General features: G+C 49.5%; 1 protein-coding gene across 3 annotated transcripts; it reads left to right on the top strand.

The window, feature by feature from the left end:
• Positions 1-8,261: 8,261 nt before the first annotated feature.
• On the top strand, positions 8,262-26,432 carry SDCBP2 (syndecan binding protein 2). 3 transcript variants are annotated; one of them, XM_040247652.1, is made up of 9 exons: positions 8,262-8,353; positions 17,103-17,237; positions 17,894-17,963; positions 18,584-18,684; positions 22,650-22,808; positions 23,639-23,814; positions 23,894-24,065; positions 25,614-25,705; positions 25,884-26,432. In XM_040247652.1, the coding sequence occupies exons 2-9, from the start codon at positions 17,184-17,186 to the stop codon at positions 25,936-25,938; spliced, it is 879 nt and encodes a 292-aa protein (XP_040103586.1). In that variant the 5' UTR covers positions 8,262-8,353; positions 17,103-17,183; the 3' UTR covers positions 25,939-26,432. The 3 variants fall into 3 exon arrangements, with proteins under 3 accessions (XP_040103586.1, XP_040103589.1, XP_040103588.1); XM_040247655.1 differs by having other exon boundaries at positions 8,263-8,353; positions 17,165-17,237; XM_040247654.1 differs by lacking the exon at positions 8,262-8,353 and adding an exon at positions 12,821-13,166.
• Positions 26,433-26,641: the final 209 nt, after the last annotated feature.

Genomic DNA, 26,641 nt, shown 5'->3' with positions numbered 1-26,641 from the left:
GCCCTGGCCAGTGTGGTGCGTGTGAGCAGAAGCAATCGTCAGGTGCAGACGCTCTTCCTCCATCGTGGCTTCTGCTACCCTTTGAGCTGATGGCTTCTCCGTCGCCTGTGATGGGAGAGCCCCACCGGCTTTTGATGGATGTGCCGGTGCCGATAAGACTTGGGCGGTTTGTTATGCAGCGCGTGTGACCTCTCCTCCCTTGACTAGTACATTTCTCCAGAAAGCAGAACCAAGGTGGAGCTGAGAAATGGGGTGGAGGATGCTCAGTCTGGAGATCTGTCTTCTGTTCTTTTATGAGATGGTTCATCAGGTGTGACCATGGAGCCGGCAGAGGAGAGGCTCAGGGAAACAAAGGTTCTACGCATGCGCAAGTCTAGAGACAGGAAACATACGTGCCATGCGTGGCAAGAACACAGGGTGGTCAGGAGCAGGAGGGGAGAAGGCTTAAGCCACAGCCTTTACTGGGGTTTCCAAGAAAAAGGCAAGGTAGGGCAAGGTGAACAGTTTGGGAAGGACTGGTCCCAATAATTTCAGTGGGCTCTGGGCTGTAGGGGGATTTCCAGGTGCCGAATTCCTGGCCCTGGGGTGATTAGGCAGAGGGATTTCGCCTATCAGCACGGGCTGATAGATATCTGGCTCTGAGTGTATGATGCCAAATGCCCAGGCTGGATACCTGTGGTGTCTCGGGCCCAGCGGGGACCGACTGAAGCTGAGTTGGCCCTTTGCTGGATCTTAGAACATCTTGACATGAGGGGCAAAGACTGCTTGTTGCTTACCCAGTACGCATGCTCCCCTTTTCCTTTGTAACAGAACTCCAATATTATCTTGTAATGCACCCAGCCTTGCGTGCAACTGTGTGGCCATATGATTAAATCCTTGCTACCTAAGTACCTAAGTATGAAGTCCGCCTGGACTTCTTGGTGGGCTTCCTATAGGGGGTCACTCAGTTGGAGGTCCTTCTGCCCTCTCCTTCCTGCTATTGCAGCTGCAGCCCCATCCGCGTTCTGAGTGGTGCAGGTGGTACACAGTGAGTGTGAAAACTGTGAAGACTGGAAAGATGTTTCAATAGCTAATGAAGATCATAAAACCTCCTATAAAAATCCACTGCCCAAGAAGATGGGCCCCAATTCCCATGTGTTTTGTACCTGGCTAGCAAAGCCCTACAGTAAGGGCTGGAAGAAATATCTCTGGGTGGGCTGCAGGGACTGGGGACACTTTTCTGGCCCTGGAGGAGAGCGTTTCTTTAGCAAAGCAAATCAAACAACTGGGGAAGTGGGGCTTTGGACATACATTCTAGGGCTCTCTTTGCCTTCCTTCTCCTCCCCAAGTTGCACTAGGGCCCATGCACCTCCACCCCACAGCCTTCCCCAGAAGCTGGCTCTCTGCCAGGCAAAGGCAGGGAAAAGGGGTGTTCCCAGCTGGCTCTCCAAGCTCTCTTCAGAAGGGAAGCCGGGCTTCCCCAAGAAATGGAGCAGAGAATTATTAAGAGAAGACCAGTGTGGGGAGACCCCAGACCTCTCATGGCTGCTCTCTGAGCCAAATCCCTCCACTGACTTGGGTTCCCACCTATAAGATGGGATAATAATACCCTGCCTGCCTCCCTCCCGAGGATGTTAAGGGACCATCCTGCAGAGCTCAGAGGCATGCAGAAGGCAAGGGAATTACAAGGGTGCAATCTGGAAGTGTGGGGTTGGCCCTCTTACAGGAAGCAAAAAGCAGTGACCTACGTCTTGGTGATGGTCACCAGCCCTGGCTCAGGTCTAATGGACCCAGATCAACAGCGCTCATGCCTCCTGTGATCCTGGACCTGAGCTTTCTCATCAGTAAACTGGCATTGTTTCTGTAAACAAGGATGGAAGCCTTAGATGTGAACCACCGGGCGCAGCACCTGGTCCACGGCAGCTCTCAGAACCGGTTGGGTCTTCGACCACCCACCCCTGGTCTTAGTGGACATGTGCATTCTTACTGGATGCCCTGTTTTCAAGCCGCCTTTATGTCTGGTGAATGCCCCACCTAATGACACTAATGAGGGTGAAGGACAGGGAAGCCTGGCATGCTGCATGCAGTCCACAGGGACGCAAAGAGTCGGACATGACTGAGCAACTGAACGACAACAATGATACTTCCAACAGAGCAGCCTTAATTTACCAGATGCTTTGCAGTGAGGGCTGGGCACACGACGAAGACTCCCCCAAGTCATGTGCCCTCAGTGCAAAACTTTGGGGGATCCATGGCCCAAGGAGACAGGGGCACACAGACCCACTTTGTCCATGCCCACATCCAGGGTCTGGAGTCACCAGGGACAGAGGTTCTGCAGGGACTGGCCAGGTCTGGGAGTCAGTGAGATGGGTTGCCATGTCAGTGTCCCGTGATTAGGGGCTGAGAGGTGATCTGGGCCATAAGACTTCCACGCTGGACTCTCTGACTGACTTAGAGGTGGTGGGCTCCCCAGTAACCTTTAATAAGTTCCTTTCTTACTTAAGTAACCCATAGCCAGCTTCTGTCGATGGGCGATCACAAACCCTGGCTGACTCCCCTCCTCAAGCCCAAATGCCGACACTTCCCCTACCCCCAGGTTGCCTGTGTGTGTTTAGATGCTCCTCCTGTGCCTCTGGTCAAGCAGCTTGGCTGCTGTGACCAACTTTCACCAGCAAAGTACCAAGTTAGACCCAGGGCCAGGCTAATGAGGCTGGCACAGCCGCCACAACCTGCAAGGGGGAAAGCAGACAGATTCTAGGTTCAAATCCCAGTTCCATGGCTTACCACGTGTGATCATGGGCCCTCACCATACCTGTCTGAGCCTCAGTTTACTTGTCACAATACCCCAGTGGTCATGCTTTAGGGGTTTCAAGGAGGTAAGGGGTGGAAAGCCCCTAGCCCCATGCTTAGCACACTGTAGGCACTGGATCTGAGAAGAACCTGGGTTGGGAAGGAGTAAGACATTAGCTCTCATGTTATAGGTTGTGTCCCGGTCACTTGGAGAGGTGAGTCAAAGGCAGTAGGGTGCAGCAAGCCTGGTTGTTCCCTGGAATCTGTCTTTTTAACAAGTGTTCTCTACCCAGAGGTCCCTGTTGCAGGTGGCTGGGGTCAATGCCCTTGGAGAAATACAGGATTCAAGGGGAAGATTAGAGGAAGCGAGGGCCCAGATGGTGGGGCCACCACAGTAGTGGGCCATCAGGGGACCTCAGCTTCCCACTTGCTGGCAGCTTATCCTGGGAGAAGCTCCAACCTGGATGGATGGTCCAGAAAGGATGCAAGTAATTTGTTTATTTGATCTCTGATTACATTTAAAGCAGTAATGGATACACTTTTTCTCACCTGGATAAAACAAAATTCAATAATGTGGATATTATAATAATTCAAATCTAGCTGGCTCTTCCCACAGGCCCTGTGTCATTGCGTACTTTGTGCTAATAAATACGAAGTGAAATCATTCTCACAGGTGAGGAAACTGAAGCCCAGAGAGGTGGAGTGACCTGCCCAAGCTCACATGGCCTAAGCATAAAGATTTTAGCCCAGGCAGGCTGGGATTCCGCAGCCATACAATATGCTGTGCCCCCTTTAGGATATCACTTTCGGATATTTTTTGAGTGGTTGGTATTGTAAGGGGTCTCTGGCAGGAGCCTATGCTTCCAGGCAAGGGGCTAAGTAGAACTAAATGGGGTGAAGCATGAGGGAGTCAGCCCTCTGGCTCTCAGCTCCCACCTGAGAAATCCATGACTCAGCTCTGTGGGGATGGGGAAGACTTCCGGAGCCCTGATGGCTCCATTCAGTTCACAGCCATGGCCTGTTCACACCCTCGGGCTGTGTGTGAACCTTGCCTTAGGCAAGGTGCTCCACCCTCCCCATCTGGGGGCTGCTGGGAACAACCTGAAACGGCTCTACCCCATACTCAGCAGAGCATGCAGATGGAGCACTTCCTATTATCATTTAGCTGTACTGATGCAGCTGGGGTGACGTAACCCGCGTTTTCTACCCCATCCCAGTTCTAAGCAGAGGGTAGAAGTGTGCAGTTGGCACTTCTCTCTGCCCAGCAGCCATTCCCCCTTCTTCCATGAAAAAAAACAACCCTGTTTTCACTTGAAGCAATTGACTTTTGTTTCAGTTAACTTGTAGCTGGACTCCTTCCAAGAGGAAGTTGGAAACATGTTTATGGAGTGTCAGCTATGTCCTAAGCACTGCATATGATTCATTTAATTCCCATGACAAGCTGGTAAAGCAGGTACCATTGAAGCTCAGAGAGGTTTAGTAACTTGTGCAACGTCATAGATCTGAGACAGAGATCTGGTGCCCCAGCCCAGCCCATCTTTTAAATGAGTTAGTCATTACATTTATATCTGTGATTGACTTTTCTAGGAGAGCATGCATTCAGTCAGTAGATACTTACTGAGAGCCTATTATATGCCAGGCAGGGTGCTGGCCCTATGGATGAGAATCCCATAGACAAGTCCCTGCTCTCAAGGAGTGCCTATTCCAGATGGCACAGAGGTTTCATCTCACAGGCCAAATCCAGGTGGTATTAGTTACCTGTCACATTATTCTGAGAGAATTCTGAGCTGCCTCTGGGCTTAGCAGCAAGGGGTGTTACTGGCTGATTACTCAGGTCTGTGAAGGGTGCTGTTACAGAGTTTCTGAGTGTATGGTGCATGTTGGATACCAATGGTTTAGATTTTTGAAGATGGTTATGCAAGTACATAACAAAGCAGAAACATGTCCTGGTCAGAGCACAGCGTCTAGTTTTCATTTTGAAAATAGCCACTGTAGATCTAATAACTAGGCCCTACCCTCAAGGAACTTAGGCTCTAATTGGTGGCCAGCCACCCTGATGGCTCAGATGGTAAAGAATCCACCTGCAATGCGGGATACCTGGGTTCAATCCCTAGGTTGGGAAGATCCCCTGGAGGAGGGCATGGCAACCCACTCCAGTATTCTTGCCTGGAGAATTCCCATGGACAGAAGAGCCTGGCAGGCTACAGTCCACGGGGTCACAAAGAGTCAGACAGGACTGAGCAACCAAGCGTGCACATGCTTAAAATATAAAAAAATTTAAAGAGGACACATGAACAATACAAGATGATTACTATCAAAGAACAGAACGGATCAGCACAGTCTGATCCAGAGCTCAGAAGCAAGATAGGCCACACGGATGGAAGTAATCATGGAGGCTTCCTGGAAGAGGAGCTTGGAGTGGGGGCAGGGGGAAGGCATTCCAGGAGAAACAGCAGCAAAAACAGAGGTAGGGAAGCTTGAGGTGAGAGTGGAGAGGCTTGCAGCCTGGCTGAGGTAGGAGCGCTGGGGCAACAAGGTTGAAATGGTGATGATGATGAGATGGGCCATGGAGTCTCAATGTCAGGCCTGGGGATTCAGTCCTGATCCTGACCTCCCTCTCTCCCTTCAGTTGTTGTTCAGTCCCTCAGTCGTGTCCGACTCTTTGTGACCCCATGGACCACAGCACGCCAGGCTTGCCCGTCCTTCACCATCTCTCGGAGTGTGCTCAAACTCATGTCCATTGAGTTGGTGATGCCATCCAACCATCTCATCCTCTGACGTCTCCTTCTCCTCCTGCCTTCAATCTTTCCCAGCATCAGGGTCTTTTTCAGTGAGTCGGCTCTTCGAATCAAGTGTCTAAAGTATTGGAGCTTCAGTTTCAGCATCAGTCCCTCCAATGAATATAGGAGAGACTATATTCAATAGGGAACCACTGAAGACTTTGAGCAAGGCAATGGCAACCCACTCCAGTACTCTTGCCTGGAAAATCCCATGGATGGAGGAGCCTGGTAGGCTGCAGTCCATGGGGTCGCTAGGAGTCGGACACGACTGAGCGATTTCACTTTTATGCTAGAGAGAAGTATCAGTTCTTCTTGGTGACTGCAATAGGGGAGAAGTCAGAGCTGGAGGTGGCTAAAACAGCAGGGCATGGAGGGAGCACCCTGCATGTAGGTGGGCGTGAGGGGACATGGATCTTGTCCCAGATCTGTGTGGACAGACATGCTGTGTGACCACAGGCAAGTTCCTCACCCTTCTGGGCTGGTTTCTTCCTCTTCTCGAAAAGCCTGCCCCTGAGGCTGGCAGTGTCTCCTCCATGGGCTGAACACTCTCTGGGCCCCAGCCAGGATCCGACGCCCCAGTGCCCCTCTGTCCAGGCTCCTCACAGGGACTGTGACGTGGGCCTGCCCGGCCTGCTGAGCCACCCTGACGTTCACCCCACCCTAGGCGGCTGCCCTGCATCATTCCTCCCAGAACTGCCCAGCACACGGGGGCCGGCCCTCCCCAGGCACCAGGTGTGACGGTAACCTCTGTACCACCCAACCCACCAGGACCATCAGCTAAATTCTTCCCTGCTTTCTGTTTATTTTACATGATTATTTGGGGGGATGGTCAAATACATTAAATTTTTTCAAAATTTAAAAGGCACAAAAAGTGTGCTATTACAAAAAAAATCCCCTCCCACCTCAGCATTGAGCCCCTTAGTTCTCCTTCTTGGAGATAACTCATCTAAATTCCTTTTTAAAACAATTAACCTTAATTTGATCTCCCTTACAAAAATCATAAACATACAAAGCAAAAAATAACTTCAAAAGAAAACCCCATCACCCTGAAACAGACACAGAAATACAAAGCCTATCCCCACAATCCCACCATCCGAATTTCCAGTGTTTTAGAATGTGACTACTCAGTTTTCTGTGCATATTTACTTTTTAAAAAATGAAAACCAAACACAAGATGGACATCATAATATTGACTTTTTTTAATATATTGCAAGAACATTTCCTCATGGCTTTTAAAAAAAAGAGACCATATTTTGTATTTTATTTATAAATATATATTAAAATTATAAATGTTATATATTTATATAATTAAATTATATAAGCATATACTATTTATTATGTTAAAATCTGGGATACTGTTGAGAGGATTACCAAATTTTTTGGTTTTGTTTTTGGTTCTTTAATAATTTTGCCTTTTCTGAGCTTTCACAGTTTGTGGTTGTAAGTCCATAGTAAATTAAAGCTGTTTTGACTCATAAGAGAACAAACCCAAGGTTACCAGAAGGGAAGAATTCAGGGAGCAGACAGCCAGGGGGCCCAGGATTGACATGCACACACTGCTACATTTAAAATGGATAACTGACAACTACACACTGCACAGCGCGGGGAACTCTGCGCACTGCCACGTGGCCTGGATAGGAGAGGAGCTGGGAGGAGAACAAACATGTGTGTACAGCTGAGTCACTCCACTGTGCACCCAAAGCCATCACAACTCTGTCAATCAGCTATACTCCAATTCAAAATACAAAGGTAAAAAAATAAAAACCTTACAAAATAAGCCAAAAGAAAAGAGAAAGCTCTTTTCATCACTCATACACATGTACCATAAGATTTGGCCACTGATTTAGATGTAGGAAGTATAAAAGAAGTGGAGATCTTAGATGTGTCTAAGTTTTCTCATTTGTGTTACTAGGTGACTACTGATCACATTTACTAAAATAGGCAATGAAAAATGGAAGCAGTAATTTTGATGAGAAAAAAGTTATAAAACATATTTCAAATGCCTCTAACTAAAACAATACTGATAAGAAAAACACACTTAATCCTTGTGTTTTTTCTTAATCACCATCTTTTTAGAACTTTGTGTTTATCTTTGTGTACTGATGTGGTACCAAGAAAACAGACTCTGTACTACAGGATGTAATACAGGATGCCTCATTGCTTCTTTAAATGACATTGATGGCTTTCTGATCTTCCAGACACCTTATTTAACTGACCCTGTGATGGGCATTTGGAGATTTCTAGATTTCCCTATTATAAGAAACACAGTGATGGGCCCTGAGACCCAACCCTATTTATTTTCTTATGACAAATCCCTAGAGGAAGAATTGCTAGGTTACAAGGTATGGCCATTTTTATTTTTATTTTTTATTATTTTTTAATTTTAATTTTTACTTTACTTTACAATACTGTATTGGTTTTGCCATACATTGACATGAATCCACCACGGGTGGCCATTTTTAAAGACCCATCAAACTGCCTTCATGTTTAGAGGAATAGGTGTCCTATCCAAGTCTGATTTCCTCAAGGCCAAGAAGTCTGGTTCATACCCCTCCCCACAGGAGCTGTGAGCCCCTAGCTCCATTTCTACATCCAGACTAAGGCCAAAGCCCTCCTCTGAACCTGGTGACCTCGGGCAGGTTGACCCAAGCCACAGGGACATACTTGGGCCCATCCCAGGCCCGGGTGAGTCAGCTGACCAGGGAGCAGGAACCCAGCTGGGACAAGGGCCACCACCTTCCAGGGAGGGACCAGAGTTCGCCAGCAGTGGCTGGAGAAGGACGAGCAGCAGCACCTGACTACAGGTAAGAGCCGGGCGCAGGGCCCCTTGGCAGGGGGGTTGGAGGGGGCGAAGAGGACACCTGCTCTCACCTGTCTTCTTTCCCTGTTTCGACCCTTCTGGGACTTCCAGGCCTTTTCCTCTCAAGGTGCTTCTCCCTGGCAGTGAAATGTAAACTGGGGTTTCCTCTTCTGAGCCCAGCCCTGGGCCAGGTTCAAGGGTAGGTGATCTTTATCCAGACATCACTAGGGCTCCATCCAGGCTCCTTCTGACTGCCTGGGACAGTGATCACAGGGATGGGACCCATACTTTGTTCCTTACAATGGGCCCCTGGAAAACCAAAGAGCAATCTCTGCAAGGAACTGAACACAGGCTTCAGTTTCTGTTACTCACTTCTCTGCCTGAAGCTGTTTCCATCAACAAGCTCCCTACCAAGGAAGGAGAACCTGCTGGGGGCCTGGGCAGACCCAAGAACCGGTTTCCTCCTGCGGGGACTCCCACACAGTTGGGGAAACTGAATGAGGTCATGGATATAAGGAGCAGGCCTCACACAGCTAGCCTTAGAAAATGGGGCTTCAGACGGGGCTGCTATGTGCTGGGCAGGCACTGCACGGGCTGTTGTACATACGGTGGTCCAGACTACTAACTGTACCACCATCACCTCTAGCCCGGGCTCTCTGTTCACTCACGCTCCCTCTTCTATCTTCCAAATGAAAGTCTGACCATGTCATTCTGTTGCTCAAAATTCTCCAGTGGCTGGCTCCCATCTCACAAGTCTATGCCAAGCCCTCAGCATGACCCTCAGGCCATAAAGGATCTAGTCTCTCACCACCTCTCCAAGCTTCTGTCCTACTACTTCCCCTCTGAACAACTGACTTCACTCTCATTGGTCAGACATTCCCTAAACAGAATAGGCACTCTCACCTTAGGGCCACTGCAGTGGCTGTGCCCTAAGCTCACTGCTTTTCCTTCCCCATTTAGGCCACTTGCGGCCTCCACCCTCAGCAGTGAGCCTCTTCTGGACTTCCAGGCTCTATCCTCCACTCCCTATCACTTCCCTAATCACCTAACTATCTAACACTGCAGACGCACTTAATTATCCAGCTAGGTGACTTTCAAAGGCACGTTTTTCTTTTATTCCCTGCCTTATTACTGGTACTTAGAACAGTACTGGGACTTAGGTGCTAAGTGAATGTACTGAATGAACAGCTAAGGATTACTGCATGCCCTTTATTGTGGTAGTACTTTCTGTACACATCTCAAGAATCTAACCTCCACAACAACTCTGTGATGCAAGTATTGTTATTCATATTACAAAGGTATAAATGACATGCAGGAGGGACTTGTCCGTGCTTGCTCTCCATCCAGAGCACGTCACCCCATCCTGCCTGCCTCCGAGGTCCTTGCTCTTGTCCTGCCTCTCCTGTGCCTGGGTTCAGAAGCATCCGCACTCCTTGAAAGAAGTTCACAGTTTTTCTTCAGCAGGCAGTACAGCCTGAGAGAAGGAGGAGGGTATAAGCTGGTGGCCTAGCAACAGCCTCTTCTTTTGCAACTCACCATCCCTGGGCTAATTTGGCCTTCCAGGAGCTATTCCTCTGACACTCTAACCCACGCTTCCCTCCTGCACACTGTCTTCTAAAAGATGGATGAGTTGTCCACAGGAACAAGTGGGCGTCCCGTAGTGTCAGCTCTCTGGAACAAAGTGTTCTCATTTCAAAGCCCAAAGATGGGGGCTGGTGACCCCTTTTCAGCCCTGCTGGTCTCTGAGAACCTGACTGCTGCTCAGTTGTGGGAGTTGCTACCACTCAGAATACCACAAAGTATAGAAGCTCAGGGACGGAAATCGTGGAAAATACAGTGGGAGAACATTTCTCTGGGTGAGCTAGGTTAGGTGGGTTCTTTCCTTTCACAGGAGCCAATTAATTGTAGGAAATCACCAGCATCATATTGAGCAAACTCTTCCATTGTCATTGCAGGAGCCAGCCTTTCCATCTCCCTCATCAGGGCACTGTTTTATCTCCCTTTCTAGGCCCAGGGTTTTTCTTCAAAGGTCTTTTTGGAACTTTTTGTCTTCCCCTTGGGGCTGCTTTCTGTTTCAAGAAACAGTAACTGGACCCCTGCTGTATGCCAGGGAGTGCACAACACTAGGGCTTCAGAAATGAGCAACATTCCTCACCAGAGAGGGAGACAGGCAAACAAACAGAGTAGTGGAAATCCAACTCAGGAAATGCAGACCTTGGTCACAGGAGGTGCTTAAAAAACACTAGTGGAATGAATGATGAGATTAGTAGTGGAATGAGTAGGAGATTCTATGGTTTAGAAAAGGGAGACTTGCTTATTTGTGTTTGGTTTGGGGAATTGGGGGGTAAAATGAGTTCACCAGTTGAACAAAGTGGTGGGGGCGGGGGAGATGTGAATGGCATTCAAGACAGCGGGAACAGCTCCTGTAAAAGCACAGAGGCATGAACTAGCAGGGTGAGTTACGATCAACAGGAGTCTGGAATGAATGAAATGCAGGGTAAGTGCACAAGAGTGAGGTTATCAGGAGTCAGTGGAGAAGGTACCTGGAGTCAGGTCAGGGAGATTTGAACATCAAGTTGAAGTTGGAGATTTTACTCTGAGGGCAGGAGCCAAGGCTAACTCCCAGGTTTCTGGCTCCGACCACGGGGTGCATTTGGTGGGGTCACTGTAGAGAGGAAGCAAAGCTGGGAAAAATGAGTTTCAACCAGCGGAAGGTAGTAAAGATCTGGAAGGTCAGCTGGACTCGGGTCTGGGCCTCCCATCCCTGGAGTAACATGCTCCACTCTCCTCCTCTGGAAACTCCATTCTTCACAGTCTAGTCTGTGCTCCCTGGCTTCCTCTGGGAGGCCTTCCCCCTTGCCCCAGGCTTTTATCCTGCACCCCACAGACCCAACTGCCCGAATCTCTAATAACGAGCAAGTGGGTCGTTTTGCTGTGGGAAGTGATCTGCCAGGCCAAGCCCAAGACCCTCACCCCGAGTGGCAGGCCCTCAGTCATTCTCGGGTGGGATCCCAGGGTGAATCTTCCTGGTCAGGGCGGGACAAGAAACTTGGGAAGGTGACGTCTCAATGGGTGGGAAATACTCGGGGATTCAAGGTGCTTCCGAAACCCGCGGGAGCGCTGGAGCTTCCTCTTCCTAAAGAGCAACAGGCAGCCCGGAGCGCAGGCGTGTCAACTATGCCCTCCTCCCTCCCACAGCTGCCTCAGAACGGAATCCTATCAGTCAGGGGAGGGTTCAGCCGCACCCGCTCTCCTTAGGGAAGCCGTTAATGGACTAAGGCTCAAGGGCGTGAGGAGGTGTAGGGAGACATTAGAATTAAAAGCGCAATTTGATTCGCGTAGCTTCCACACCGGTAAGAGGCGATGCGGAGCCCAATCGAGCCTTTCCACTCCTTATTCTGCTGCTCTACCTGATTTTGTGTGTGTGTGTGTGGATGTGGGTGCCAGCCACGAGCGCCTGGAAAAAGCAAGAGGCCGGGGGGAAGCTAGGATCCCACCCAACCAACAACCCACAGAGGAGGCTGCCATTTTCCACCCGCAACCGCGGAGCACCCTGGGAACGGCGTGTAGCCACGCGCAGCCCGGGATGGATGAGACGCATGCGCTCTAGCCGCCTCAGCGCGCCCTAGCGGCCTGGCGGAGTCTTTGCTGTAACCCATAGCAACCAGGGGACGTCGCTTCTCTCATTCCGAGCAGATACTCCGAGCAGAGTTCGGAGCTACAGGAGGGTCAGAATGGGAGTCTTTTGGAGATCTTTGATCAGTGATCGTTGGACAGATTAGGAAAGAGGCCCTAGGGGCCTGTGGTGCTTTCTCCGGTCCCCCTGTTCACGGAGTTGTGTGCCTGGCTGCTTCAAAAAAGCAGGAAATTGAGGCTGAGGGAGGGGGTAGGTTTGTTCAGAGCGGTTTTTCACCCCCACCTCCTTAGGAGGCATTGCTGTGAACAAAGCTAGTGTAGGTGATGGAATTCCAGCTGAACTATTTCAAATCCTAAAAGGTGATGCTGTTAAAGTGCTGCACTGATATGCCAGCAAATGTGGAAAAACAATGGCCACAGGACTGGAAAAGTTCAGTTTTCATCGCAATCCCAAAGAAGGGCAATACCAAAGAATGTTCAAACCACTGCACAGTTGCACTCATTTCACATGCTAGCACAGTAAGCTCAAAATCCTTCAATGGTATGTGAACTGAGAATTTCCATATGTACAATCTGGATTAAGAAAAGGCAGAGGAATTAAAATGCAGGGACATCACTTTGCTGACAAAGGTCCGTAAAAGCTCAGACTAGGTTACACCGGATCACACTTGTACTTAAATTGAGGAAGTTTGGATTTTGGATCTGTGTGCTCAGACGCTCCGACGTGTCCTACTCTCTGGGACCCCATGGTGTAGCCCGCCAGGCTCCTCTGTCCGTGGGTTTCCCCCAGCAAGAATACTGGAGCGGGTTGACATTTCCTCCTCCAGGAGATCTTCCCGACCCAGGGATCCAACCGGGATCGTCTGCTTGTAGGCATTCTCCTGCACTGGCAGGCAGATTCTTTGCCACTAGGGCCACCTTGGATTTAATAGATAGTATTCAGCTGAATTTTGCCAAAGTTTATATTTGGCGTCTTGAGTCAAAGCGTAAATGTATTTGTATACAGGCGTGGAGTGACTGTGACAGGGACAAAGGCAGACACACACGAGTGTGTTCTGGGACCTCCCCGTGTTGTGGAGAATTGACAATGATTTTTCAAAATGGTGAACAAAACCAAGAGTAACTTCCTCAGATAAGCTGGTGTATACATTTCTGGATGATATATTATATATTAAAACCAGGTAAATTTTCATTGTATTTGTATATAAAATGTTATACACAGGTATTTTTGTTGTTGCTTCCATGAAGGTTTGGTGGGATATTGGAAACTTGTGCGGGACAGTTTGTTGTGATGAGCTGTTCTGTGCATTACAAAAGGTCCTGGTCACTACTCCCTGCTTCCTAAATGCTAGTGTCCCCTCAGTCCTGTGACATCCAAGAATGCCCACACAAATTTCCAGTCTGTTTCTTGGAAAACCACTTATCTATTCAGTCAAATAGCAATTTTTGTCGGCATCTGTGTGCTGGGTGCTGTTTGAGTGGGGAGGCGTAGGGTGATGAACAGGACACAGTCCCTGGCATTCTGAGCTGGAATTCAGAATGAGGGGATACCCAGATAGTAACCGTATAATATGATAAGTAACTTGACAGTAGGCGCAGTACCAGTCAGTTTGGGAACACAAGAAGACCTAGCCAACTAGCCAGGGGTCCCACAGCCTGAAAAAGCCAAGCAGAGAACTTGCATTTAAGTTGAGTCTTGAAAGGTTTGAAAGGCTATGGAGAGAAGGGTGGGATGGCAAGCAGAGGGATCTGTAAAACAAACAGGTCCAAGGTCACTGGCACACAATGGACACTCAAATAGTGTGAATGAGTAGATGATAATTGAATGAGATATGCATATTTCCTGGCAGGAGCCATTCCCCACTATATTGTGAATTGCTAAAAGGCAGGGAAACACCTGCCTCTTGATTCCACCCAGATCCCTAACCTTGGTTGAGACCCAGAGAAGGTGGCAGTGGTGAAAGTGTCCCAGACCCGGAGGACGGGTTGTGTGATCCCAGCCTGGAAAGGATCTCCAGAAAGTGGATCTCAGATTCTGCTCGCCCAGATGACAGCTGCTACAGATATAAAAGCTCTGCTACTTCAGTGTTTGAAAAAGCAGGGCAGGGATGCCTCTTATTTTCACATCTGTAGCTCATGTGTGATCCAGGGCGGTACCTTTGATGGGTGGTACCTTCTGAGGACTGTCCCAAGATCCAAGTCTCCTGGAGTGTGTGCACAGAAGGGAAGACCACAGGCAAAGGGGCCTCTCCCCGCAGCCGGTTTAAAGCAGGTCAGAGCCTGTCTCCCTATCCCCATTGGACCATCCCTGTCTCCTTAAGATGGTCATTTCTGCCCCAAAGACCAGATGAGGGCAAAGATCTGGAACTGCCTGCCCCCAGGAACCCAGGGGGCAGTGTGAGCCAGCTGGATGGGTACTTTGGGAAACAAGAGATGTGTGCAACCTCATCTAAGGGCAGGCTGTGACTCTGGCCTGGCTGACTGTTGATGTGTATGATTCCTGCTCTTGCATTGCTAAGTATTTTGTGTTTTTTTTTTTTTTCTATACAAGATAGATGAGGAGAATTTTATATTTCCAGATTTTAAAATGTTGACACTAATTCAAATGAAAACAGAAAAAAACAAGCCAGTGAAAGGCAAACAAAACCTGTTTGGGACCTCACATCCTGGTTTCCATCCCAGGAAGGTGCACGTTCATAGGACATTAGTGCTTTACTTTACAAGGAGAAACGTGGAAGCCCAGGCAGAATGTATGGCTTCTGGAAATATTGAGTTGATGTTCACACTAGGGGCTGGGGCTCCACAATAAATTAGAAGGTCCAGTTTCTGCCCATTTGGAACTCCCAATAGGTAGATCAAGAGGCAACTTCGGAGCAGTGAATGATCAATAGACTAAGAACTGAGCTGGGAGAGGAGGTGAGTGTGTGGGCAGGGGGAGCAAAAATCAAGGCAAGTTTCCTGAAGAGCCCTCTGATATGGAACTTGAAAATAATTGGAAGTTAGCCAGGCGGGGAGCAGAGAGGGTAGAAAGGTATGCCAGACAGAGGGCATAATAATACACGCAAAGGCCTGGGGACACGAGGAAGTTCAGTTAATTCAAGGGTCTAAAAGTAGCTCGTGGCTGAAGCTGAGGGTGCGGGTTGGGAGAAAGACGTGTGGAAAGAAAGAAAGCGGGAGAATTAGGCACGGGGTGCAAGCAAATGTCTGTTGGGACTCAGGGCCAATGAGCACATCGGTCTTGATGTAAGAGACAACAGAGGCTGAGGGGGTCTGGGGCACCCGGGAGTCGGCTACGACTCAGATGTAGCCACTCAGCGGTGGTCCAGGGTTGCTAGAGTGTCCTGGTTTTTCAGGAGCAGTGTGAAGCTAGATTATTAAGTGTGGTGTCTCGAGTTCTGCATTTAAGCTTTTAACTTTGAATGTATAAAGTCCTTGGCAAGGTTAAACAACATCTGTTCGCATCTGGCCTGTGAGCCACTGGTTCCAATCTCTGGAGGAATCGTAAAGGGCGTGTGGACTGGATTCTGAGAGTGGGGGAGCCACTGGGCGCGGGGGCGGGGGGTGGGCTTTAATCAGGGGCATGGCGTTCCAGGCTCACACAGAAAGCACCTGTTGGCTGGAGAACAGCAGTCGAGTTGACTCATTGGAGATGTTGTGGTTCCTGCAGAAGAGCGAGGAGATGGAGGAGGACAGCGCGAGGATTAGTGATGGGATGTGGGGGTGATAGGGTGTGATGGCAGACCAGAAGGGACAGTGTGTGCTCGGGGTCGTTGGGGAGGCTTAAAGTTGATACATGTCAAGGCAGCAAGTGCAGAGGAAGGACAAGGAAGAGTAATGGAGGAAGATGACCTTGACCCCTGGGGATCACTCCGGGGAGATGCCCAGAGATTCTGGATCTGGTCCAGGAATGTGGGCCCAGTGCAGTGAATAGGACCCCCTGGATCGCCAGGAACTGCAGTTCAGGTGGGAAGACACACTGAGGACAACTGAGGAGCCGAGGACCGGAGGCTGGTCCGAAGTCTCTGCTGAGGGCAGGGCCCTGGGTGGGAGCAGCGGTGACCTCACTGTCTGAGGAGCCGGGGGGGGGGGGTGGGGTAGGGGCTTCCAGCTGGCGAGGACTGGCCCAGCAAAGGCCTGTAGATATGATGGAGCCAGTGTGTTAGTGGGTAAATGGAGAAGAATCCAGAAAGACAAACTGCTCCTGGCTCACATTTCATCTAGGGAGGAAATAAAGCTTTTCTGAGGGCAATTTCTTTGAATTTCTTTGGGTACCTTGCTCCAAGGTCCTGCTGGTTCTCCCTCCAACAGGTAGGAAGGTTTTTAATAAATGTTTATGGTCCCCCATCATTTCTTTATCCCTCTGAACAATACTCTGCTGAGCATATAAACTCTGGTACAGTTTGTGTGCATGTTTTTAAGAGTTTCCATTGGCCTTCATCATGATCAAGATCAAGACTCACCAGTGAAGCCAGAAATGGCAGTAGGGGCTCAAATGCCCAGAGATGGAGAGAGGTGGGCAGGGGCAGGGGAGGAATTCTAAAGTGCCTGCTGCCTTTCTGTTGTAATATGAAGTCCCCAACTGCTTGACACTGGACTGAGCCCCGAGTAGTTGTGGGAGGATGCTGCACAAAACCCTAATGCTGGCCGGGTATACAGTAGGTGCTCACTGTGCACCAACTGGACCAGGTTTAGGTCTTGAGCGATAAGATCTTGTAAGGCTGTCTGACCTTTGAAACATGGCAGGGAAGGACATGGTTCCTCAGTCCTGCTTTGCCTGGTTAGCATGTCCTGGGTGACCCCTGGGTCCAGGTTCTAAAGCCCAGAGTCAGCTGAACATGGTAGGGTGGGATTTTTCAGGAGTGGAGAACATGGGCTTGGGAACCAAACAGACTCTGGCTCAATCCCAGCTCCTCCATTTCTAAAATGGGGATAATAATACCTATTATATAACTGGTATAATATATATTATATATTATTATATAATATATAAATCTATAATAATATAATATATAACAATATATTATATGTGATTAATATAAAATATGTATTAGATATAATCATGTAATAGTAGTGTAATAATAATACTACCCTTCCTGACGTCTTTCTCATCCTGAGAGTGCTGGGTGGCACATGTCTGTGCCTCCTCTCACCCCTCAGCACCCCGCTCTGTGCCCTGCAGGGTGTTCCAAGGAGCAGCCATGGCCACCCTGTACCCATCTCTGGAGGACCTGAAGGTGGACCAGGCCATGCAGGTAACCTGCCAGGCTGTTAGCCTGGGTGCCCTGATGGGGCTGCAGGATTACCCCAGGGTAGCTAAGGGAGGCTTGTCTTGGGTCAAGGTTGGAGGCCCTTGGGAGTTCCTTATTGGCTCCAAGGCATGCGGGTCCCCAGTGCAGGGGCTGCTGGCAGAGCAGGTGTTTAGAGGCCAAAGCAGTGGGATCACAGCAGGTGGAGAAGACGAGCAGCTGCAGACAGGCCTATGTCTGGTGCCTGCTCAGTCCCAGTGCTTCCTCCATTGGGGTTCGTGCAGACCCCATGCTCTAGGGCAAGCTTCCAGGGTAAACCCTGTGGCTGTGGTGTTTGGCCTATTCAGTCCCCAGAAGCCCTTTCCTCCTTCCATCCTACATGAGGTCCTAGGGGGTTTTGAGAACTGGGGGCTTTTTGACTGAAAATTACCTTGGCCACCGCAGGTAGTAAATGAGTTGTGACATTCGGTGGGTTGCAGGCCCTTGGGAAAACCTCCCTCCTGAGGCATGGAAGTGTGCGAAGCCACATTTATTGAAAGTTTGGATACCCGCTCAGGCCACGAGCATACCTATTGCCCTGACCCCCAGCCTCAGGGAGCCCCAAGCTCCAAGGGCTCTGGGGTTCTGACCACAGCTGAGCGGTACTCCCCTTCCATCCCCAGGCCCAGGCCAGAGCCATACCCAGGATGCCTGCCCTGCCAGTACGGAGAAAAGGGGACTCCCAGCCTCCAGGTGAGTGATGGGAATGGGGTGCTTTGAGCCGAGAGTGACTTCTGCTGGCCATTTCCGAGAGCCTGCCTCTTGCCTGCCACAGAGCCACAGGCACTGTGTACAGTTGTCCCCTCTACTTTGAGGGAGACACTGAAAAGCTGTGACCTTGTGAGGGCCCCAATAACCCTGACTTAGGGCCACCAAGGAAGGCTGCGCGAGGAGACCAGGATGTATGCGGTGGCCCTGGGGCTGCTCTGGCTATCTTGACGGGTTCTGCGGTAGCAAACTTGAGCTCAGGCCCAGCTCCTCTCCTCACCATGCAGTTTCCCAGAGCTGCCTTTGAGTCGGCTGGTGCCAAATAAAGGTAACTGAGCTGAACACCAAAGTGATCTGTGAGGGGCTCTGTGTCCCAGGCTGCTCCTGGGGAAAGCAGACCACCTGAGGGGAGGACCCACATTGCCAGCGAGTGTTCCAGGGCTGCAGAGCCGTCTCAATAATATACTGCATTCCTGGGAGTAAACACCCTCTTGGGCCCTTTTGTTTTTTAACAAAGATGAGTGACCACTTGGGAGCCAGGCAGGTGTGGCCAAGCTCATGGCCAGAATAACATCTTTCTCTTCTTCCCCTTCCCTTCCCATCAGTTTTGTACCCTAACCTGGCAGAATTGGAAAACTATATGGGTCTTTCCCTCTCCAGCCAAGAAGTCCAGCAGAGCCTGCCTCAGACTCCAGAAGGTGCCAGTGTAGGTATTTGTCTCTTGCCTGATGCGGGCCCTCCTTCCTTGGTCTTGCATTTAAACAGATTTGCATCTCCTCTCTCTATAGCATCCCTGAGGTTCTGTTTCTTGATGATATGTTTCCCTTTGAACCTTCATGAGAAGTGCCGTGGCATTTTCATGGTTTCCTGCAGGCCCTGGGGCTAGAGGGCCACTGCCTGCCTTTTGACCTCTGACCTGCTGGCCTGAGCTTGCTGGATGAGAAGGGAGGACGTCAAACCTGGCCTGAGCCTGGGTGCTTCTAATGAGGGGCTGCCTGTGACTTGGGAGCAGCTGCATGGTTAGACAGAGCCTGTGAGGAGGAGCTTGTCAGCCCCCAGTCCCCAGATGAAATAATAATGCTTAACCCTTGTTCTCTATGACTTCAGGGAGAAAAAAAAATCATAACATAGAAATATTCACTCCTGAAAATGTATTCACTTATAGACTCAGTCCCGAAACTGTCTCCCCATCAGCTTCAACATTCCTGGTTGGTCCATTGTGCTGGTCCAGTGCAAATCGATTACAAAGTGCAAATACAAATCTTGGTAAGGCTGTGGGATTTCAAGAAACTGATAGAAGTGACGATGAGAGCTGCCACACTGACAAATGAGGATTTCACAGGAGAAATCAGCAAGGATGAGGACATGTAGGATCCTGAGCAAAGCTGGTGACACCCTGGAGTGGTTTTCCAAAATGACGCCCTTGACAGCCATGTAGGCAAGCACACACAGGAAGCAAAGTAGGTCACATTGTCCAATTTTAATCCACTGATTGATCTCTCTTTGGTCAATACCCCAGACAACCTAAATTTGATGAAAAAAAAAAAAGACAGATAATGCACTTTCATAATTAAAATTTTTAATTATTTTTAGTTTTTCTTTTTAAATAATCGGAGATTCAGTCAGGAAGTTGCCAAGACAGAGAAGTCCTCTGTACCCTTCAGCCAGTTTTCCCAATGGTTCCATTTTATGTAACTGTACTGTAATGTCAAAGCCAGGCATTTTCCATTGGTGCAGTGTGTCTAAGGTTCTGTGTCTTTTCGTCACCTGCAGCCGCCAGCACAATCGAGATACAGAACTACATCACCACAAAAGTCTCCCTCGTGCCGCCCCTTTGTGATCATGCCCAGCCTCCCCTCAGCCCCTTGGCAGTCACTAGCATGCTTTTGTCCCTATAATTTTATCATTTCAGAAGGTTATGTAAGTGAAATCACATGGTGTGCGACCTTTTCCGATGGGCTCTTTCCACTCAGCATTGTGCCCTGGAGATCCTTCCAGGCTGTCGCCTGTTGCAACAGTTCATTCCTTTTTATTGCGGGATTGCGTGGCTATAGCTCAGTTTGTTTAACCTCTTGAGGGACATTTTGGTTGTTTCCAGTTTTTGTCTATTATAAACTAAGATATTACAGATGTTTGTGTACAGATTTGTGTACAGACATAAGTTTTCGTTTCTCTGGGATAAACGCCCAGGAGTGCAATTCCTAGGTAGTGTAATACATGTATGGCTAATTTTTTTTTAAGAAAGAAACTGCCAAACGATTTTCAGAGTGGCTGTATTATTTTATTTTCCTGCCAACAATGCATGAGTGTTTTGTTGGCACATCTTTGCCAGCATTTGATATTATCACTATTTTAAATTTTACTCATGGCAGGTGTGTGGTGATGCCTTGTCATGGTTTTTATTTGCACTTTCCTAATGGCTAGTGATGTTGAACATCTTTTCATGTGCTTATTTGCCAGCTGTATATTCTTTTTGGTAAAATGTTTCTTCATACATTTTGCTTATTTTCTAAATGGATTATTTTTTAAAGTCAACTTTCGAGACCTTATTCTAAAGTCCTTTGTCATTTGATTTGTAAATATTTTTCTCCCACTGTGTAACACCTCCTTTCATTGTATTAAAAGAGTTTATTGGAGAACAAAAAGTTTTCAGTTTTGATGAGGTTCAATTTATTGATTTTTCTCTTTGTGGATCATGCCTTGGTGTCCTAAGAAACTTGACTGAGCTCTAGGTTCTGAAAAATTTTCCCTTTTACTTCTGAAACTCTTATAGTTTTTTGTTTAAATTTATGATTAAACTTGAGTTAATCTTTGCATAAGGCGTGAGGTCACGATTCATATTTTGCCTGTGGATGTTCAGTTGCTCCCATGCCATTTGTTGAAAGGCTCTTCTGTCTTCACTAAATCGTTCTCACACCTCTGTTAAGAACCAGTTGCCTCTACTTGTGTGAGGCTATTTCTGGATATTCTCTCTTCTGCTCCAAAGGTCTGTCTCTCCCCACTACCACACTATCTTGATGACTGTAGCTATACAGAAAGTCTGGAAATCTGGTAGAGTGATTTCTCCTGTTTTTTTCTTTTTTGTCAGACTAGTTTTAGCTATTCTAGTTCCTTTGTGTTTTCATGTAAAGTTTAGATTAACCTTGCCTCTATCTACAAAACATACAGACTGTGATAGGAAATGCATTAAATATGTATATCAATTTGTGGACAGTTGACAGCTTCATCTAGTTTTTCTGATCCATCAATACAAAATATCTCTTTATTTATTTAGACCTTTGATCAGGCTTCCCCAATAGCTCAGTTGGTAAAGAATCCGCCTGCAATGCAGGAGACCCCGGGTTGATTCCTGGGTCAGGAAGATCCGCTGGAGAAGGGAAAGGGTACCCACTCCAGTGGGCTTCCCTTGTGGCTCAGCTGGTAAGGAATCTGCCTACAATGCGGGAGACCTGGGTTCAATCCCTGGGTTGGAAAGATCCCCTGGAGAAAGGAAAGGCTACTCACTCCAGTATTCTTGCCTGGAGAATTCATCCATGGGGTGAAAGGAGTTGGACATGGCTAAATGACTTTCACTATCAAACTCACAATACATATATTAAAAACAACAGTAATGAGTACTCAAAATTTATCTTTTTAATAACTTCACTATTTTCTACTAATATCTATCCTACTGAGGTTATTTCAGTTTTTATCTAAAGGTAGAAATATCATATGATGATGTGATGAGAATTCCATGGATTGTACATTCCATGGGGTCGCAGAGTCAGACACGACTGAGCAACTTTCATTTCAGTTCACTTCACTTCTTTGATCTCTTTTATCAGTGTTTCGTCATTTCCAGCATACAATTCCTGTATATGTTTTATTAGCTCCACACCTAAGTATTTCTTTCTTTTTTTTGTAGCTATTGTAAGTGGTATTGTATTTTTAATTTCAGTTTCCATGTATTCATTGTTAGTATATAGAAGTACAATTGATTTTTTTTTGGTATGCACTGGTCTTGTGTCCTGTGACCTTGTTGAACTCACTTATGAGTTCTAGGAGTTTATCTGTAGATTCTTTGGAATTTTCTAGTAAAGCATCGTCTCATCTGAAAATAGGGACCATTTTATGTTTTCTTTTCCAATCTATATGTCTTTTATTTCCTTTCCTTGCCTTATAGATCTGGCTAGTTCTTCCATTACTGTATTTAACAGTAGTGGTGGGAGTGGACATCTTTGCCTTGTTCCAGATCTTTTGATGGGGGGGAATAGTATTCACTCATCTTGATACTTTTGACAAAATTTTTTTCAAGGCAGAAATCAACTTGAGCTCCTTTACCCCCTCATTGTTCACTATTTTCTGTGAATCTTTTTATTTTAAATGGATTTTAAAAGGTTCTTCTGACACCAAGTTGTCTTGGAAAATGAGGACCCTTTTTCTATAATATGCACCTGTCCTCCCGTCTCTATTTTCCTGGCTTATTTTTTTGGGGTGTGGACTTTGACGCCCCCTAGCGGCTTCATGGCGCCATGTGTCCTCTTGCTCGCAGGAGGTATGTGTGTGGTCTGCGGTGGGCTGGAGCTCAGGGTCCACCCCGTTCTCTTTTCCCAATCCCTCTTCCCACGCTTGGACCCTTGAGGCACGAGGCCCTACGGCGCTGGCTGACCTCTGCTCCCCTGTGGTCTGCAGGCAGCGGTCTCAGGCCCCTCGCTGGGCCAGGTGGTGGCGCCGGTGTCCGGGAACAGCCTGGGCGCACTGCGTGCGGAGATCAAGCCCGGGGTGCGCGAGATCCACCTATGCAAGGACGAGCGTGGCAAGACGGGGCTGCGGCTGCAGGCCATCGACAAGGTGGGGCTGGGGTCGGGCGGGTGGGGAGGGGCCCCACGGAACGCAGAGAGAGAGAACTCGCGCTCTCCCGCGTGCTTCCGGGGTTCTGGCCACATTGCCCACCAGCGGGAGGTGGTGGACCACTGTCAAGAAGGTGCTGCGCAGAGTGGGAGCCAAGGCTCACCTGAGCCCTAGACAGGCTCGTCCTTTCCATCCCCTCCCATAAGGCACTAGGGCTTGCTCTGGGTTGTGCCAGGGACCCTCCACTTGCCCCTCCTGGGACTTCATGCCTCCTTGCTCCCCACTCACAGGGATCTGGCTTCTGGGAGGCTTTCTGAAGACACTGTAAGGCAAAGGGTGTGGGGGTGTTGGTTCAGATGCCAGCGTGAGAGGCCTTGTAGTCTGTTGACTGGGGATGCAGCCACTAGTTGGAATTCCTGAAAGTGTTAGTTGCTCAGTCATGTCCAACTCTTTGCGACCTCATGTACTATAGCCCCCCAGGCTCCTCTGTCTATGGAATTCTCTAGGCAAGAATACTGGAGTGGGTAGCCATGCCCTTCTCCAGGAGATCTACCCAACCCAGGGATTGACCGAGCCTCCTGCATTGCAGGCAGATTCTTTATCATCTGAGATACTGGGAAAACCCGTGAATTCCTGACTCTGTTTCTTCCTAGCTGTGTGGCCCGTTTCCTCACCAGGAAAATGGGGTACCCTGCATGTTGCTGTACAGAGCTGCAGTCCCAGGGCCCAGTAGGCTCTGAGAAGATCAGGAGGCAAAACAGCAGCCCAGGAGGAGGCACCTGGGCTCAGGTTGGGCTGGGGGAACTGACTGCAGGGCTCACCTCCTCCAGGGGCTCTTCGTGCAGCTGGTCCAGGCCAACACCCCTGCATCCTTGGTGGGGCTGCGCTTTGGGGACCAGATTCTGCAGATTGATGGACGTGACTGTGCTGGGTGGAGCACGGACAAAGCCCACCAGGTGGTGAAGAAGGCATCGGCCGAGAAGATTGTCATAGTCGTTCGAGACAGGTGAGCACCCGGGTCCCAGGAGCCTGTCTGTCTGCCCTTGGTTATGCCCCAGGCCCAGCTCACCGTCCCTCCCTGCCAGGCCGTTCCAGCGGACCATCACCATGCACAAGGACAGCACAGGCCACGTCGGCTTCGTCATCAAGAAGGGGAAGATCATCTCTTTGGTCAAAGGGAGTTCCGCGGCCCGCAATGGGCTCCTCACCAACCACTATGTGTGTGAAGTGAATGGGCAAAACGTCATCGGGTTGAAGGTAAGGAAGGCGGAGCATGGCTCCATCCCAGGACCTCAGGGACTGGGCGATCGAGAGGTGGTGGGAAGGTTCGTGTCTGTGGGTGGGCTGCCGCCCTCACCCAGCTTCAGATCCTCATCCTAAGGCTGCTGCAGGGATTCAATGAGACAAAGGTACGAGCACTCCGAGCACAATGCAGATACTAAGTGCTCAGTAAATGCTCGCTGTTGTTACTTACTCACGAAGGCCAGAGGTGTGACAGCAGGTGGTGGTGGCGGTGATGACGTGTGTAAGGAAACAGGTGTCCGGGGCGGGGGTGAGGGGCTCCTGGCTGCACGGACTACTCTGTGTGATATTTCTGTTTGTATCCTGGATCATGTTCACTAATAAGAATATTTTAGGAAATGGCTCTTCAGAAGCCCATTGCCTACCTCTTTCCTCTCCCCAACAGTGTGTGTGTGTGGTGAGTTTTATCTTTAAATACAAGAAGGAGCAAATGGTCTGGGGCCAGTGCTGTGATGTAGACTAGGGGACAGGGTGGGTGCCTTCGGGGAATGGACCCCAGAAGGGGATGAGTCACATGGCTTCTGGTCCCTGGACAAATGAGAGCGGTTTATCCTGGTTGATGCCACCAGGACTGAAAGCGGTTCTTAATTCCAGTTGTGATTTAGAGTCAGGGTCCCCCCCCTTCCAGCATCCATGGCTTTGGGGCTCGCAGGCAGGTGGAGGTGGCCTGGGGGGTCTTGCCTTCTCACCCCACAGATGACACAGTCTTGTGAGCCACTCCCCCTCCCTCATGAGGGCCATCCCCAGGTCACTCTTGTCACACATCTTCTCCCCCTGTGCCTGACGGTCTGGTCCCATCTGGCACATCTTCTCCCATTGATCCTGGCACAGCTAGGAAAACACCCAGCCAAGTTGGGGGTCTGTGTAAAGTGAAGGTCACGGTCTCCAGGTAAGGGCCAGAGGCTCAGCTCCTGCCTTAGCATTCAGCTCTGGGCTGTTCAGCACACTCTCTGTAGGTGCTTCTTGTGTCTTGTTCTCCCCACAATCTGAACGGCTTCGGCAGGCCTTTCTCTTTACTGGTCAACAAGATTAAGAGGAAGAGCTACCCCACGGCCTCGGCTCAGGCTGACAGGAGCCCAGAGAAGAGGGTGGGTGGTGTGCCTACCGTCCCCCCTTGTCCCCCCACTGCAGTGTGGTTCTCTTTCTGCTTTGAGGTCAGAATCCTGGTGTGACTGGGGCCCAGGAGACGGCATAAGCATGTGGTTGGTGGGATTCCTGGGGCTCTTTGGGGGAAGTCATGTCCGTGAGGCCTTTCGGTGTCAGGCCCACATAGGCCCTCGAGGTGAGGGTAGGAGAGGTGAGTCTGTTTTACTGAGAGAGCCTCAGATGGGAGGCCCACATTCTTGCTTGAGCTGGGGGCCTGCCACCCTCACTCAAGCGGCAACCTATTCCCTACCATCATTATCAGTGGTGGACTCCAGCAGGGCCATGCTGACCACTTCACAGAGGTGCCTCAGAGTTGCCCCTGGCCCTCAAGGTGACCGTCACTCACCTCTTCTCCAGGACAAAGAAGTCACAGAGATTCTGGCCACCGCCGGGAATGTCATCACCCTGACCATCATCCCCACCGTCATCTACGAGCACATGGTCAAAAAGTAAGGCTGCCCCCCTCCCCTCCGCCCCTCCCCTCCCCTCCTCCCTTCCCTCTTCCCTCCCCACCTTCTGGCTGCCGGCTTCTGGTAACTCGGGGTGAGGCAAGGGAGGCACAGGTTTTGGGGGGAAAGGGGAGAAGGTGCTGCCAGTTTTGGCGACTGTCCTTGTTGCTGTATCTAGGTTGTCCCCGACCCTGCTCCACCACACCATGGACCACTCCATCCCTGACGTCTGAGGCCTCGGGACAGCAGCTCAACCCTGTCACCCTCCTGCCAGAAAGGGAATGTCCGTGCCTGCGGAGGCGTGCTGCCTGGGGGCGGGGCCGTCTCAGGGGGCGGGGTCTTCTCAAGGGGGCGTGTTCCGGGCGGGGCGACATGGCATCTGGTGCGCCTGTCATTTACATACACTGGCCTTGGAGTTTCAGCCACTCAACTGGGCTAAGGCCGGGCAGGGCCCACAGGCAGCCATTCTCTGTGCTGATTTAAATGCTCGTCACGTCGGCCGGCCAGCTAAACACTTTCTAAAGTTGCAGCTGGGTCCCTTTCAAATTTTTGCCTCTACCAGTGAAACAGTTCCATGTTTTGAGAACAGAAATACATTTGTTTTGTTTTGTTTTGTTTTGTTTTTGGTAAGAATTGGTTCTTTTTCCTCTACTTGTTCTTCGTCACAAACTGTATAGAGTTATAACCCTTCACTGTCTTTTGAATAAAGATTTGATTTTAAATAAAATCCCTTCCTCAAAAGTAACTGATCCAGAATCCTCAGTCCCATTACGCACCAGTGTTGGTTGTCTTTTAAGCAGTGGTGAGACCGAGGCCTTTTCTATGCGTTGCCTCTGACAGCATGGCTTGGCTTGGCCTGGCCAGCATCACATGCCGCCTGTTGGTATGAGACTGGGATGACTGGGTGGTGGTGGGGGACAGTGTGGGCTCTGGAAG

The sequence above is a fragment of the Oryx dammah genome, unplaced genomic scaffold (genome assembly GCF_014754425.2).
Source record: "Oryx dammah isolate SB20612 unplaced genomic scaffold, SCBI_Odam_1.1 HiC_scaffold_10, whole genome shotgun sequence".
NCBI lineage: Eukaryota > Metazoa > Chordata > Mammalia > Artiodactyla > Bovidae > Oryx > Oryx dammah.
Note: the sequence above shows the minus strand (reverse complement) of the source record. Positions and strands in the feature narration are given on the sequence as shown.